This window comes from Salmo salar, chromosome 17, assembly GCF_965601325.2.
Source record: "Salmo salar chromosome 17, fSalSal1, whole genome shotgun sequence".
In the NCBI taxonomy this organism is placed as follows: domain Eukaryota; kingdom Metazoa; phylum Chordata; class Actinopteri; order Salmoniformes; family Salmonidae; genus Salmo; species Salmo salar.
Window position 1 is genome coordinate 34190256 of NC_138307.1, and position 17245 is coordinate 34207500.

Below are 17245 nucleotides of genomic sequence, written 5' to 3' on the forward strand. Positions count from 1 at the left end.
CGGTCAATGCTGCAGCGACAGTCTGCACGGTCCGTCTGCGACAACGATGCAGCTTTCCACTTTGCTTTTTAATAGAAATCCACTAGCGCTTCATAATCACACTAATATTTTGTTTATCTTACTGTCTGCAAACTGCTAGTTTGTCTTTTCTTAGCAAGTTGTGGCTAAAATAAAGCGTGTTTGCCGCTAATGTTAATGGATAGTTAGCTGGCTAGCTAATGGTACTTAGTCAGCACAAACGTAGATAGCTAGCCAATAAAGCCTGATACCAGCGCTGGTGCATGGTGTTTGTGCAACAGTAGATTCTAAAATCACACAGAATAAAGCCAAGCATGAATATTTTAGCTACATCAAAGCTACAGTAAGACAACATTTAATGTAAGATTAATTAGGGTCCAGTGGGGGAGAAAAAAAAACAAAAAAAAACTGACCAACACTTTGGTTCCTACCCTGTCACAATATCCACTCCCTGGCTTTTTCATTTGTCGTCATGTCAAACACTGTATTCAACGTGCCCACCTATATTCCACCTTTTGATTGGAAGTTTCATTGAACAATATAAAACAATCAGAATGGACAAAGCCCCGTTAAAAACAGGATGTGATGTCACTATAGGGTCATGCACTACTTACAATACATATTTATAACCTTCATTATTCTACAACCTCAAATAACGTCAACTAATATGGTGATATGATATTTTGGCCATATCACCCAGCCCCAATGTAAACAAGCATGATTGTCCCCGTTTGTTTTAAGGGATCATATAACCATTATCATCAAAAGGAAAAGGCTGCTCTGTTTCTGATAGGGAACGCAGTGTGATCTAATAGAACGTTTCACTACTCTGAAGTGTCTGTCATATAGATCTGAGATTAGAAAGATCAGGAAACTATTTAACCCCTTATTTTAGGCACTAAACTATCTCCATGTACAGCTGAAGTCAGAAGTTTAAATGTATTTGGCGAAGGTGTATGTAAACTCAGTTTTTCACAATTACTGACATTTAATCCTACTAAGAATTCCTTGACATTTCTCCAAAAAGCACGATCTTTGTCCCCATGTGCAGTTGCAAACCGTAGTCTGGCTTTTTTTATGGCGGTTTTGGAGCAGTGGCTTCTTCCTTGCTGAGCGGCCTTTCAGGTTATGTCGATATAGCACTTGTTTTACTGTGGATATAGATACTTTTGTACGTGATTCCTCCAGCATCTTCACAAGGTCCTTTGCAGTTGTTCTGGGATTGATTTGCACTTTTCGCACCACAGTACGTTCATCTCTAGGAAACAGAACGAGTCTCCTTCCTGAGCGGTATGACGGCTGCGTGGTCCCATGGTGTTTATACTTGCGTACTATTGTTTGTACAGATGAACGTGGTACCTTCAGGCATTTGGAAATTACTCCCAAGGATGAACCAGACTTGTAGAGGTCCACAATTTATTTTCTTTTGATTTTCCCATGATGTCAAGCAAAGAGGCACTGAATTTGAAGGTAGGCCTTGAAATGCATCCACAGGTACACCTCCAATTGACTCAAATGATGTCAAACCAGCCTATCAGAAGCTTCTAAAGCCATGACATAATTTTCTGGAATTTTCCAAGCTGTTTAAAGGCACAGTCAACTTAGTGTATGTAAACTTCTGACCCACTGGAATTGTGATACAGTGAATTATAAGTGAAATAATCTGTCTGTGAACAATTGTTGGAAAAATTACTTGTGTCAAACACAAAGTAGATGTCCTAACCGACTTGCCAAAACTATAGTTTGTTAACAAGAAATGTGTGGAGTGGTTGAAAAATTTGTTTTAATGACTCCATCCTAAGTGTATGTAAACTTCCATTCATTTTCTTTTTTAAACTGGTACCCGGCTACCTTCAGCTTTAGTCTTGTGAGGCTTGTGTGAGTTTAGACTTGACTTCATACAGGACGGCAACATGGGACTAATGAATAGTACAGTCTCCTAGGATCATGACTTTCCTTCCTGTAGCTGTCCTCCCCGCTCCTCCCTGTAGCTCTCCTCCCCGCTCCGTCTCCTCCCCGCTCCGTCTCCTCCCCGCCCTCCTCCGTCTCCTCCCGCCCTCCTCCGTCTCCTCCCCACTCCGTCTCCTCCCCGCCCTCCTCCGTCTCCTCCCCACTCCGTCTCCTCCCCGCCCCCCGTCTCCTCCCGCCCTCCTCCGTCTCCTCCCGCCCTCCTCCGTCTCCTCCCCACTCCGTCTCCTCCCCGCCCTCCTCCGTCTCCTCCCCACTCCGTCTCCTCCCCGCCCTCCTCCGTCTCCTCCCCGCCCTCCTCCGTCTCCTCCCCGCCCTCCTCCGTCTCCTCCCCACTCCGTCTCCTCCCGCCCTCCTCCGTCTCCTCCCCACTCCGTCTCCTCCCCGCCTCCTCCGTCTCCTCCCCACTCCGTCTCCTCCCCGCCCTCCTCCGTCTCCTCCCCGCCCTCCTCCGTCTCCTCCCCACTCCGTCTCCTCCCCGCCCTCCTCCGTCTCCTCCCCACTCCGTCTCCTCCCCGCCCTCCTCCGTCTCCTCCCCGCCCTCCTCCGTCTCCTCCCCCTCCGTCTCCTCCCCGCCCTCCTCCGTCTCCTCCCTCCTCCGTCTCCTCCCCGCCCTCCTCCGTCTCCTCCCCGCCCTCCTCCGTCTCCTCCCCGCCCTCCTCCGTCTCCTCCCCCTCCGTCTCCTCCCCGCTCCTCCGTCTCCTCCCCCCTCCGTCTCCTCCCCGCCCTCACTCCGTCTCCTCCCCCTCCGTCTCCTCCCCGCCCTCCTCCGTCTCCTCCCCGCCCTCCTCCGTCTCCTCCCCGCCCTCCTCCGTCTCCTCCCCACTCCGTCTCCTCCCCGCCCTCCTCCGTCTCCTCCCCACTCCGTCTCCTCCCCGCCCCCCGTCTCCTCCCCGCCCTCCTCCCCGCCCTCCTCCGTCTCCTCCCCACTCCCGTCTCCTCCCCCCCCCGTCTCCTCCCCGCCCTCCTCCGTCTCCTCCCCGCCCTCCTCCGTCTCCTCCCCCGCCCTCCTCCGTCTCCTCCCCACTCCGTCTCCTCCCCGCCCTCCTCCGTCTCCTCCCCACTCCGTCTCCTCCCCGCCCTCCTCCGCTCCTCCCCGCCCTCCTCCGTCTCCTCCCCACTCCGTCTCCTCCCCGCCCTCCTCCGTCTCCTCCCCGCCCTCCCCCGTCTCCTCCCCGCCCTCCTCCTCCCCCCCACTCCGTCTCCTCCCCCCTCCGTCTCCTCCTCCGTCTCCTCCCCGCCCTCACTCCGTCTCCTCCCCGCCCTCCTCCGTCTCCTCCCCCCTCCGTCTCCTCCCGCCCTCCTCCGTCTCCTCCCCGCCCTCCTCCGTCTCCTCCCCACTCCGTCTCCTCCCCGCCCTCCTCCGTCTCCTCCCCGCCCTCCTCCGTCTCCTCCCCGCCCTCCTCCGTCTCCTCCCCGCCCTCCTCCGTCTCCTCCCCACTCCGTCTCCTCCCCGCCCTCCTCCGTCTCCTCCCCGCCCTCCTCCGTCTCCTCCCCGCCCTCCTCCGTCTCCTCCCCACTCCGTCTCCTCCCCGCCCTCCTCCGTCTCCTCCCCACTCCGTCTCCTCCCCGCCCTCCTCCGTCTCCTCCCCGCTCCGTCTCCTCCCGCCCCCCGTCTCCTCCCGCCCTCCTCCGTCTCCTCCCCGCCCTCCTCCGTCTCCTCCCCGCCCTCCTCCGTCTCCTCCCCGCCCTCCTCCGTCTCCTCCCCACTCCGTCTCCTCCCCGCCCTCCTCCGTCTCCTCCCCACTCCGTCTCCTCCCCGCCCTCCTCCGTCTCCTCCCTCCTCCGTCTCCTCCCCGCCCTCCTCCGTCTCCTCCCCGACCTCCGTCTCCTCCCCGCCCTCCGTCTCCTCCCCGCCCTCCGTCTCCTCCCCGCCCTCCTCCGTCTCCTCCCCGCCTCCGTCTCCTCCCGCCCTCCGTCTCCTCCCCGCCCTCCGTCTCCTCCCCGCCCTCCTCCGTCTCCTCCCTCCTCCGTCTCCTCCCTCCTCCGTCTCCTCCCCGCCCTCCTCCGTCTCCTCCCCGCCCTCCTCCGTCTCCTCCCCGCCCTCCTCCGTCTCCTCCCCACTCCGTCTCCTCCCCGCCCTCCTCCGTCTCCTCCCTCCTCCGTCTCCTCCCGCCCTCCTCCGTCTCCTCCCCGCCCTCCTCCGTCTCCTCCCCGCCCTCCTCCGTCTCCTCCCCACTCCGTCTCCTCCCCGCCCTCCTCCGTCTCCTCCCTCCTCCGTCTCCTCCCCGCCCTCCTCCGTCTCCTCCCCACTCCGTCTCCTCCCCGCCCTCCCCCGTCTCCTCCCCGCTCCGTCTCCTCATTGGGGCCGCAAGGGCAGTAATGAGTCCTACATGATTTAGACATGTCTCTGTCAGTCTAATCAACCAGCCAGGTATCTACTGTTCCCAGCAGACCTCCACGGTGCTGTGCCCACATAGGTGCTAAAGGAAACTCTGATTAATGACAGCTAATAGCAGCCTGGTAACAACACATCCACACTCCATTTAAAGTAATGAACTGCCCACCGCCGGGCTGAATACAATATTGATTCTTTCCTTCCCTCCTCCTCCACTGGAACCCGCCACAATATCACAATAGAAACAACGTATGGTACTAGTGGACGCTATACCTTTTAAAGGGATATCTATATCTTTCAAAAGGGATATCTATATCTTTTAAAGGGATATCTATATCTTTTAAAGGGATATCTATATCTTTCAAAAGGGATATCTATATATTTTAAAGGGATATCTATATATTTCAAATGGATATCTATATCTTTCAAAGGGATATCTATATCTTTTAAAGGGATATCTATATCTTTCAAAAGGGATATCTATATCTTTTAAAGGGATATCTATATCTTTCAAAAGGGATATCTTATATTTTAAAGGGATATCTATATCTTTTAAAGGGATATCTATATCTTTTAAAGGGATATCTATATCTTTTAAAGGGATATCTATATCTTTTAAAGGGATATCTATATCTTTCAAAGGGATATCTATATCTTTCAAAGGGATATCTATATCTTTCAAAGGGATATCTATATCTTTTAAAGGGATATCTATATCTTTTAAAGGGATATCTTTTAAAGGGATATATCTAAAAGGGATATCTATATCTTTTAAAGGGATATCTATATCTTTTACAGGGATATCTATATCTTTTAAAGGGATATCTATATCTTTTAAAGGGAAGGATCTGCCGTAGCAGAAAGGGTGGTCTTTTCAGTACAGCCTGAGCAAATAGCAGGGACAAATCTTACTGTAGACAATGTGAAAATAACAAATAATATCTAATGTTATTAGCATAACTAGCCATGGTGGAACAATATTCTAATGCAAACCAATCTCAAGAGGCTGGTTGGGTTAAAAGAGGAAGTCAAATTTCAGATTGGACCTTGTGTGCAATTGACTAATAAAGAGATCTTCACTTTAAAAAGAGGAACAACGGAATCTTGTCCGTCCCGTTCGTGCGATGCGATGCCACGGCTGAATAAAAAGTTTCAATAATTCCATTACTTTTCATCAAGTGTACTTTAGGCTAAAGAGGTAAAACTGGATCTGTGTCTGAATAATAATAAATGACTGACGCAGTATAGAAGACCGGGTCCCAAATGGCAGCCTATTCCCACATCGCCCTGGTCAAAACTAGTGCACTACATAGGGGATAGGATGCCATTTGGGACGTAAAAGGAGACTGGAAGGGACACGGTGTTGGATGATTGTTCCGTCCGCTTCGGTAGACAGCGACAGAGTCCTCTCCCGCCTTTCCATCCATTAACTAATGGAATTCATGACATTTTACGAATTCCACCAATAAAGACTACAGACACGGTGAAACCTGTTTACAATCCTCCTTCCGTCTCTCCCCCCTCTCTCTCTCTCCCTCCCTCTTCTAGCAGTTGATGTTTAAGGTCTATAATAGACAACAGTCTTTAATAAATTGAAAACGTAGTGAACTGCATGTGTTGGAATCAACTGACTGGGGGGGTAATAGGTTTATGAGCACGCATACTCATCAGTCCTAGACTGAAGAGACACCTTGGTAGAGCAGCACAGAAACCTCAGGAGCACAATGATGTGTATTGCAATCAAACACTCCCTCTCTCTCTCTCTCAGGGTCATTTTGATACACAATCTAAACTTTTTAAATTAGTACATTTCCCTGCGGTCACTTAGCAACAGTAATGCCACTTTGGAATAGAAAATGTAACGGTATTTTAGATGAGTAAAGAAATATTGTTTTTAGATTTCTATTAAAGAAGCATTGTGAGCCTCATAGTCTAGATTATGTAAACCTGGATCAGAATGAGCCGTAAAAATCGTGCCTACAGTGGGGTAACAGGTCAGAACCCTACAGCGTGGGGTAACAGGTCAGAACCCTACAGCGTGGGGTAACAGGTCAGAACCCTACAGCGTGGGGTAACAGGTCAGAACCCTACAGCGTGGGGTAACAGGTCAGAACCCTACAGCGTGGGGTAACAGGTCAGAACCCTACAGCGTGGGGTAACAGGTCAGAACCCTACAGCGTGGGGTAACAGGTCAGAACCCTACAGCGTGGTAACAGGTCAGAACCCTACAGCGTGGGGTAACAGGTCAGAACCCTACAGCGTGGGGTAACAGGTCAGAACCCTACAGCGTGGGGTAACAGGTCAGAACCCTACAGCGTGGGGTAACAGGTCAGAACCCTACAGCGTGGGGTAACAGGTCAGAACCCTACAGCGTGGGGTAACAGGTCAGAACCCTACAGCGTGGTAACAGGTCAGAACCCTACAGCGTGGTAACAGGTCAGAACCCTACAGCGTGGTAACAGGTCAGAACCCTACAGCGTGGGGTAACAGGTCAGAACCCTACAGCGGGGTAACAGGTCAGAACCATTAATGAACCGCTGACAGTTACAGAACCCAAGGACTCTGCAAGGAGACAGGTAAATAAATAAAAAAGCCCCATTTAAAAGGCGTGGTGTTATAAGGTGATCAACATGTATTTTAATATAGTGCTCTACTCCCCCTTCCACTGCCTGCAGCTCTCCTTCTCTGTGTGCACTGCATTAAACAGGTACCAGGAGCCTGCAACCAACGGCAACAAACAGGAGGAAAAATATCACCTATTATTTCATTATTCCAAAACGTATTTACGGTTGCTGGGCGGGCTGCGGCGGAGGCCCTCCTGCTGAGAGTTGTGTCATGTTTGTGATACAGGAGCGGGGAAGCAGTGGGACGCTCTTCACGATAGGCATCAAACAATTAAAAAAGGCGGAGGGGAGGGAAGAGGAGGAGACCTGGGGAAGTGCTGCTGGAGATGTAATACATATTAATGAGTCCCAGCATGGTGTGTTGCTCTGCTCTGAACCCCGACACCATGGGGGAGGGAGGGGGAGGCTGGCGGAGAAGGGGGGAGAGAGGGGGAGTTTAATTTTTTTATTTAACTAGACAAGTCAATTGAAAACAAATTCTTATTTTACGATGACGGCCTACCCCGGGCCAAACCCTCCCCTAACGCGGACGACGCTGGGCCAAATTGTGCACCGCCCTATGGGACCTCCGATCACGGCCGGTTGTGATACAGCCCGGGATCGAACCAGGGTCTGTAGTGACGCCTCTAGCACTGAGATGCAGTGCCTTAGACCGCTGTGCCACTCGGGAGGTACAGAGACATATGGGGGGGGGGGAGACGACATTGTAAGGGGAAAGAAAGTGGGCTATTAGCCTTTACAGGTGGGCTACAGTAGTTAAAATACAAGCTGTGGTTGGAGGACACAGGCCAGTCCAGACCCAGGAGGTACTGAGATCAGGTCAGTCCAGACCCAGGAAGTACTGAGATCAGGTCAGTCCAGACCCAGGAAGTACTGAGATCAGGCCAGTCCAGACCCAGGAGGTACTGAGATCAGGCCCGTCCAGACCCAGGAAGTACTGAGATGAGGTCAGTCCAGAGTCCAGACGAGTAGTGAGATAAGGAACCTGACAGGGTTGAACAAGTGTGTTTATCCTACCTGACAGGGTTGCTGGTGAGGGAGACACGGAGAGAGTCCAGACAGGCCATGAGGCGTTCCTCAGTCACTCCTGACTTCAGCTCCACCAGGAACTCCTGAGGGGAAATCTGATGACTGCTACAGACACTGCCCTGGAGGGGGGAGGAGAGGAGAGGAGGGAGGAGAGGAAGGAGTGGAGAGAGGAGAGGAGGGAGGAAAGGAGGGAGGAGAGGAGGGAGGAAAGGAGAGAGGAGAGAGAGGAGAGGAGGGAGGAGAGGAGGGAGGAAAGGAGAGAAGAGGACACAGGATTAATACAGGATTTTCAAAGAACACACAAACAACCAGACACAAGGACAAACAGACACAGACAAACCCATAATCTACAAAAACTATCCAAATTAAAACACAAACACACATACACACACACTTACAAAACACCCAGAAACAATTCATACAAAAAAAATGTTCCTCAAAAAATATTGAGCATGACATTTTCTCCGGAATGTGTTAACTTAAGGATCGGATCCTTTATTTTCAATTTTCGCCTAAAATGACCCAAATCTAACTGCCCATTCGAAAGAAAACACTTTGAAGTTTGTGGAAATGTGAATCTAATGTAGGAGAATATAACACATTAGATCTGGTAGAAGAAAGTACAATGAAAAAACAAGCTTTATTTTAAAAAATGTATCATCTTTGAAATGAAAGGGAAAAGCCATAATGTATTATTCAAGCCCAGGAGCAATACCGATCCTGTAGAGGTTAAATGCTAACGTTAAATATGTAAATCTTCTCTCTCCAAGCCACAGAAACACCAAGAGATCGTCCCAACTGGAACCCTATTCCCTACCCAGTGCTCTACTATAAACCAGTCTCTGGTCCACTGGTGAATTATATACACTATATAGTGAATAGCGGGCCATTAGGGACGCAGGCTAAGAGATCACACGTATTACCCTGTATGTGTATTCCGCATGACAAACAAAAACTACTCTGAAACCCTGTCCTGTTAACAGTTAAAAACTACTGAAACCCTGTCCTGTTAGCAGTTAAAAACTACTGAAACCCTGTCCTGTTAGCAGTTAAAAACTACTGAAACCCTGTCCTGTTAGCAGTTAAACTACTGAAACCCTGTCCTGTTAACAGTTAAAAACTACTGAAACCCTGTCCTGTTAGCAGTTAAAAACTACTGAAACCCTGTCCTGTTAGCAGTTAAAAACTACTGAAACCCTGTCCTGTTAGCAGTTAAAAACTACTGAAACCCTGTCCTGTTAGCAGTTAAAAACTACTGAAACCCTGTCCTGTTAGCAGTTAAAACTACTGAAACCCTGTCCTGTTAGCAGTTAAAAACTACTGAAACCCTGTCCTGTTAGCAGTTAAAAACTACTGAAACCCTGTCCTGTTAGCAGTTAAAAACTACTGAAACCCTGTCCTGTTAACAGTTAAAAACTACTGAAACCCTGTCCTGTTAGCAGTTAAAAACTACTGAAACCCTGTCCTGTTAACAGTTAAAAACTACTGAAACCCTGTCCTGTTAGCAGTTAAAAACTACTGAAACCCTGTCCTGTTAGCAGTTAAAAACTACTGAAACCCTGTCCTGTTAACAGTTAAAAACTACTGAAACCCTGTCCTGTTAACAGTTAAAAACTACTGAAACCCTGTCCTGTTAGCAGTTAAAACTACTGAAACCCTGTCCTGTTAGCAGTTAAAAACTACTGAAACCCTGTCCTGTTAGCAGTTAAAAACTACTGAAACCCTGTCCTGTTAGCAGTTAAAAACTACTGAAACCCTGTCCTGTTAGCAGTTAAAAACTACTGAAACCCTGTCCTGTTAACAGTTAAAAACTACTGAAACCCTGTCCTGTTAGCAGTTAAAAACTACTGAAACCCTGTCCTGTTAGCAGTTAAAAACTACTGAAACCCTGTCCTGTTAGCAGTTAAAACTACTGAAACCCTGTCCTGTTAGCAGTTAAAAACTACTGAAACCCTGTCCTGTTAACAGTTAAAAACTACTGAAACCCTGTCCTGTTAGCAGTTAAAAACTACTGAAACCCTGTCCTGTTAGCAGTTAAAAACTACTGAAACCCTGTCCTGTTAGCAGTTAAAAACTACTGAAACCCTGTCCTGTTAGCAGTTAAAAACTACTGAAACCCTGTCCTGTTAGCAGTTAAAACTACTGAAACCCTGTCCTGTTAGCAGTTAAAAACTACTGAAACCCTGTCCTGTTAGCAGTTAAAAACTACTGAAACCCTGTCCTGTTAGCAGTTAAAAACTACTGAAACCCTGTCCTGTTAACAGTTAAAAACTACTGAAACCCTGTCCTGTTAGCAGTTAAAAACTACTGAAACCCTGTCCTGTTAACAGTTAAAAACTACTGAAACCCTGTCCTGTTAGCAGTTAAAAACTACTGAAACCCTGTCCTGTTAGCAGTTAAAAACTACTGAAACCCTGTCCTGTTAACAGTTAAAAACTACTGAAACCCTGTCCTGTTAACAGTTAAAAACTACTGAAACCCTGTCCTGTTAGCAGTTAAAACTACTGAAACCCTGTCCTGTTAGCAGTTAAAAACTACTGAAACCCTGTCCTGTTAGCAGTTAAAAACTACTGAAACCCTGTCCTGTTAGCAGTTAAAAACTACTGAAACCCTGTCCTGTTAGCAGTTAAAAACTACTGAAACCCTGTCCTGTTAACAGTTAAAAACTACTGAAACCCTGTCCTGTTAGCAGTTAAAAACTACTGAAACCCTGTCCTGTTAGCAGTTAAAAACTACTGAAACCCTGTCCTGTTAGCAGTTAAAAACTACTGAAACCCTGTCCTGTTAGCAGTTAAAAACTACTGAAACCCTGTCCTGTTAGCAGTTAAAAACTACTGAAACCCTGTCCTGTTAGCAGTTAAAAACTACTGAAACCCTGTCCTGTTAGCAGTTAAAAACTACTGAAACCCTGTCCTGTTAACAGTTAAAAACTACTGAAACCCTGTCCTGTTAGCAGTTAAAAACTACTGAAACCCTGTCCTGTTAACAGTTAAAAACTACTGAAACCCTGTCCTGTTAGCAGTTAAAAACTACTGAAACCCTGTCCTGTTAGCAGTTAAAAACTACTGAAACCCTGTCCTGTTAACAGTTAAAAACTACTGAAACCCTGTCCTGTTAACAGTTAAAAACTACTGAAACCCTGTCCTGTTAGCAGTTAAAACTACTGAAACCCTGTCCTGTTAGCAGTTAAAACTACTGAAACCCTGTCCTGTTAGCAGTTAAAACTACTCTGAAACCCTGTCCTGTTAACAGTTAAAAACTACTGAAACCCTGTCCTGTTAACAGTTAAAACTACTGAAACCCTGTCCTGTTAGCAGTTAAAACTACTCTGAAACCCTGTCCTGTTAACAGTTAAAAACTACTGAAACCCTGTCCTGTTAGCAGTTAAAAACTACTGAAACCCTGTCCTGTTAGCAGTTAAAACTACTGAAACCCTGTCCTGTTAGCAGTTAAAACTACTCTGAAACCCTGTCCTGTTAACAGTTAAAAACTACTGAAACCCTGTCCTGTTAGCAGTTAAAAACTACTGAAACCCTGTCCTGTTAGCAGTTAAAACTACTGAAACCCTGTCCTGTTAGCAGTTAAAACTACTCTGAAACCCTGTCCTGTTAACAGTTAAAAACTACTGAAACCCTGTCCTGTTAGCAGTTAAAAACTACTGAAACCCTGTCCTGTTAGCAGATGCAAATTGGTGTTGTGTTCAGCAAGAGTTACTGCGTAATTAATACATTATTTTACAAAATGGCATTTCATATTGGAACAACATGCAATCAGTAAGAGTTGGAAAAATATCCTCCAGAACAAAACACACTGCAAACGTTATACCCATTAGATATTCAAATAGTTATTTCACAAGCTGTTAGAATATTTGTCTGTTTCTAGTTCGTTTTTTAATGACTATTTGTTCATACCGTTCATATAATAATGCATTGATGCATTACCCTTTCCCCCCCTCTTCCTTCATCTTGGATGTTTGTTGCTGTTCGGTCTTATTTTCAGAGTACCTCAAAATGAATCCACAGAATCAGTGAGGGGACGGTGTTGAATAATGGGGTTGGATGGAGACTGACAGAATCAGTGAGGGGACGGTGTTGAATAATGGGGTTGGATGGAGACTGACAGAATCAGTGAGGGGACGGTGTTGAATAATGGGGTTGGATGGAGACTGACAGAATCAGTGAGGGGACGGTGTTGAATAATGGGGTTGGATGGAGACTGACAGAATCAGTGAGGGGACGGTGTTGAATAATGGGGTTGGATGGAGACTGACAGAATCAGTGAGGGGACGGTGTTGAATAATGGGGTTGGATGGAGACTGACAGAATCAGTGAGGGGACGGTGTTGAATAATGGGGTTGGATGGAGACTGACAGAATCAGTGAGGGGACGGTGTTGAATAATGGGGTTGGATGGAGACTGACAGAATCAGTGAGGGGACGGTGTTGAATAATGGGGTTGGATGGAGACTGACAGAATCAGTGAGGGGACGGTGTTGAATAATGGGGTTGGATGGAGACTGACAGAATCAGTCGGACTGTGTGGCTGGTGGTCAATGGAGACCAGAGGTTCAGTCTGCTATTTCTGATTGGAACAAAGACAACACTTCCTTGTCTCTCTTTCTTCTGATTGGAACAAAGAAAACATCTCCCTGTCTCTCTTGCTTTCCCTCCTTCTCTCAGGGATCTTTGTGCTATAGAGTTTTTTCGGGACACCTAAGACTAAAATATAGAAATAAATAACAATACGGAAAGTATTTAGATTTTTTCCCACTTTATTACGTTACAGCCTTATTCTAAAATGGAAATATCACATTTACATAAGTATTCAGACTCTTTACACAGTACTTTGTTGAAGACATTCTGGCAGCGATTACAGCCTCGAGACTTCTTGAGCCTTCAAACTCGTTCCATTTAATAATGAAGGAGGCCTCTTGTGGTCATGGGGACCTTCAATGACAGCAGACATTTTGTTGGTCCCCTTCCCCAGATCTGTGCCTCGACACAATGGTGTTTCAGAGATCTTCGTAAACAATTCCTTCAACCTCATGGCTTGGTTTTTGCTATGACATGCACTGTCAAATGTGGGACCTTATATAGACAGGTGTGTTCCTTTCAAATCATGTCCAATCAATTTAAATTTACCACAGGTGGACTCCAATCAAGTTGTAGAAACATCTCAAGGATGATCAATGTAAACAGGATGTACCTGAGCTCAATTTCTAGTCTCATAGCAAAGTGTCTGAATACTTACATAAATAAGGTATTTATATTTGATTCCTTTGCAAAAATATCTAAAAACCTGTTTTTGCTTTGTCAGTGTGATTTTTTTTCATGCATTTAATCCATTTTAGAATGAGACGAACATAAAATGTGGAAAATGGGAAGGGGTCTGAATACTTTCTCGAACGCACGATCGACACACTTAACAAAAATATAAAACGCAGCATGTAAAGTGTTGGTCCCATGTTTTATGAGCTGAAATAAAAGAAATCCCAGAAATCTTCCATACGGATGAAAGCTTATTTCTCTCAAAATGTTGTGCACAAATATGTCTACTTCCCTGTTAGTGAGCATTTCTCCTTTGCCAAGATAATCCATCCACCTGACAGGTGTGGCATATCAACAAGCTGATTAAAAAGCACCTTGTGCTGGGGCCAATAAAAGGTCACTAAAATGTGCAGTTTTATCACAACACAATGCCACAGATGTCTCAAGATTTGAGGGAGTGTGCAATTGGCATGCTGACTGCAGGAATGTCCACCAGAGCTGTTGCCAGAGAATTTAACGTTCATTTCTCTACCATAAGCTGCCTCCAAAAACATTTTAGAGAATTTGTCAGTACGTCCAACCGGCCTCACAACCGCAGACCACGTGTAACCACGTCAGCCCAGAACCTCCACATCCGTCTTCTTCACCTGAGGGATCGTCTGGGCGGATTGCTGAGGAGTATTTCTGTCTCTAATAAGCCCCTTTTGTGGGGGAAAACTCATTCTGATTGGCTGGGCCTGGCTTCCAAGTGGGTGGGCCTATGACCTCCCAGGCCCACCCATGCCTGCGCCCCTGGCCTAGTCATGTAAATCCATAGATTAGGGCGCAATTAATTTATTCAATTGGCTAATTTCCTTCTATGAACTGTAACTTGTAATGTTTGCATTCCGCGATCGGTACAGTGTGCTGATTTAAGACCTCTAGGAAATATCAGGAGTGTCTCTGTGCGTGTGCGTGTCTCTGCGCGTGTGTGTGTGTGTGTGTGTGTGTGTGTGTGTGTGTGTGTGTGTGTGTGTGTGTGTGTGTGTGTCTCTGTGTGTGTGTGTGTCTCTGTGTGTGTGTGTGTGTGTGTCTCTGTGTGTGTGTGTGTGTGTGTGTGTGTGTGTCTCTGTGTGTGTGTGTGTGTGTCTCTGTGTGTGTGTGTGTGTGTGTGTGTGTGTGTCTCTGTGTGTGTGTGTGTGTGTCTCTGTGTGTGTGTGTGTGTGTGTGTCTCTCTGTGTGTGTGTGTGTGTGTCTCTCTGTGTGTGTGTGTGTGTGTGTCTGTGTGTGTGTGTGTGTCTGTGTGTGTGTGTGTGTCTGTGTGTGTGTGTGTGTCTCTGTGTGTGTGTGTGTCTCTGTGTGTGTGTGTGTGTCTCTGTGTGTGTGTGTGTCTCTGTCTGTGTGTGTGTGTGTGTCTCTGTGTGTGTGTGTGTCTCTGTCTGTGTGTGTGTGTGTGTCTCTGTCTGTGTGTGTGTGTGTGTCTCTGTCTGTGTGTGTGTCTCTGTGTGTGTGTGTGTGTGTGTGTGTGTGTGTGTCTCTGTGTGTGTGTGTGTGTGTGTGTCTCTGTGTGTGTGTGTGTGTGTGTGTCTCTGTGTGTGTGTGTGTGTGTGTCTCTGTGTGTGTGTGTGTGTGTGTCTCTGTGTGTGTGTGTGTGTGTGTCTCTGTGTGTGTGTGTGTGTGTGTCTCTGTGTGTGTGTGTGTCTCTGTGTGTGTGTGTGTGTGTGTCTCTGTGTGTGTGTGTGTGTGTGTCTCTGTGTGTGTGTGTGTGTCTCTGTGTGTGTGTGTGTGTCTCTGTGTGTGTGTGTGTGTCTCTGTCTGTGTGTGTGTCTCTGTGTGTGTGTGTGTGTGTGTGTCTCTGTGTGTGTGTGTGTCTCTGTCTGTGTGTGTGTGTGTGTCTCTGTGTGTGTGTGTGTCTCTGTCTGTGTGTGTGTGTGTGTCTCTGTCTGTGTGTGTGTGTGTGTCTCTGTCTGTGTGTGTGTGTGTGTCTCTGTCTGTGTGTGTGTCTCTGTGTGTGTGTGTGTGTGTGTGTGTGTGTGTGTGTGTCTCTGTGTGTGTGTGTGTGTGTGTGTGTGTGTGTGTGTGTGTGTGTGTGTGTCTCTGTGTGTGTGTGTGTGTGTGTCTCTGTGTGTGTGTGTGTGTGTGTCTCTGTGTGTGTGTGTGTGTGTGTGTCTCTGTGTGTGTGTGTGTGTGTGTCTCTGTGTGTGTGTGTGTGTGTGTCTCTGTGTGTGTGTGTGTGTCTCTGTGTGTGTGTGTGTGTCTCTGTGTGTGTGTGTGTGTCTCTGTGTGTGTGTGTGTGTCTCTGTGTGTGTGTGTGTGTCTCTGTGTGTGTGTGTGTGTCTCTGTGTGTGTGTGTGTGTGTCTCTGTGTGTGTGTGTGTGTCTCTGTGTGTGTGTGTGTGTCTCTGTGTGTGTGTGTGTGTCTCTGTGTGTGTGTGTGTCTCTGTGTGTGTGTGTGTGTCTCTGTGTGTGTGTGTGTGTCTCTGTGTGTGTGTGTGTGTGTAGTAGATTTCCTAAGGGATCAGTATTAATGAAAATCTCTCCATCGAAATGAAAAAAAAACAAGAACCTGTGTGACCCTGAGACAGGAAGTGATGGTGTGAGGGGTGAAGGATGTTCTGCCAGGAAGATGGGGGAGAGAGGGGGTAATAAGACGGGGGAGAGAGGGGGCAATAAGACGGGGGAGAGAGGGGGTAATAAGACGGGGGAGAGAGGGGGCAATAAGATGGGAGAGAGAGGGGGGCATTATTGGTGTGTACCCTAGGGAGGAAAGCGGGGGCAGCCTCCCTGGAGAGCTGTGAAATGTGTATTTAAGATCTTTGGAGGATTTACTGATGGACCGTTGGAAAAATGTTCATACAGGTCTGGAGTAGGGCCACCACTGGCAGAGAGTAGGGCCACCACTGGCAGAGAGTAGGGCCACCACTGGCAGAGAGTAGGGCCACCACTGGCAGAGAGTAGGGCCACCACTGGCAGAGAGTAGGGCCACCACTGGCAGAGAGTAGGGCCACCACTGGCAGAGAGTAGGGCCACCACTGGCAGGGAGTAGGGCCACCACTGGCAGGGAGGTTAGAGCAGTAAGAGAGAATGGTTTAGTGTTAGAGCAGGAAGGAGGTTAGAGCAGTAAGAGAGAATGGTTTAGTGTTGGAGCAGGAAGACAGAATGGTTTAGTGTTGGAGCAGGAAGGAGGTTAGAGCAGTAAGACAGAATGGTTTAGTGTTGGAGCAGGAAGGAGGTTAGAGCAGTAAGACAGAATGGTTTAGTGTTGGAGCAGGAAGGAGGTTAGAGCAGTAAGACAGAATGGTTTAGTGTTGGAGCAGGAAGGAGGTTAGAGCAGTAAGACAGAATGGTTTAGTGTTGGAGCAGGAAGGAGGTTAGAGCAGTAAGACAGAATGGTTTAGTGTTGGAGCAGGAAGGAGGTTAGAGCAGAAGACAGAATGGTTTAGTGTTGGAGCAGGAAGGAGGTTAGAGCAGTAACAGAATGGTTTAGTGTTGGAGCAGGAAGGAGGTTAGAGCAGGAAGACAGAATGGTTTAGTGTTGGAGCAGGAAGGAGGTTAGAGCAGGAAGACAGAATGGTTTAGTGTTGGAGCAGGAAGGAGGTTAGAGCAGTAAGCCAGAATGGTTTAGTGTTGGAGTAGGAAGGAGGTTAGAGCAGTAAGACAGAATGGTTTAGTGTTGGAGCAGGAAGGAGGTTAGAGCAGTAACAGAATGGTTTAGTGTTGGAGCAGGAAGGAGGTTAGAGCAGTAAGACAGAATGGTTTAGTGTTGGAGCAGGAAGGAGGTTAGAGCAGTAACAGAATGGTTTAGTGTTGGAGCAGGAAGGAGGTTAGAGCAGTAACAGAATGGTTTAGTGTTGGAGCAGGAAGGAGGTGAGGATCTCTGCTGTGGGAGTGGAGGCGATAGCAGCTCTGTTCCGTTCTCTCTGATTGGAGCGTTTCTCTGAACAGACCGCTATAGATCACGGTTTACCAGTGAACAGAACACACTCCCGACCTGGGCTGCATAAGTGCTTCATAAATATATTTT

General features: G+C 47.5%; 1 protein-coding gene across 1 annotated transcript in view; it reads right to left on the reverse strand.

The window, feature by feature from the left end:
- LOC106591129 (protein diaphanous homolog 3) overlaps positions 1–17245 on the reverse strand; it is a 667062-nt gene that overhangs the window by 509060 nt on the left and 140757 nt on the right. Inside the window, exon 5 of the mRNA XM_082963749.1 lies at positions 7966–8096. Coding sequence (XP_082819875.1) covers positions 7966–8096 — 131 coding nt within the window. The remainder of the gene's footprint in view (positions 1–7965; positions 8097–17245) is intronic.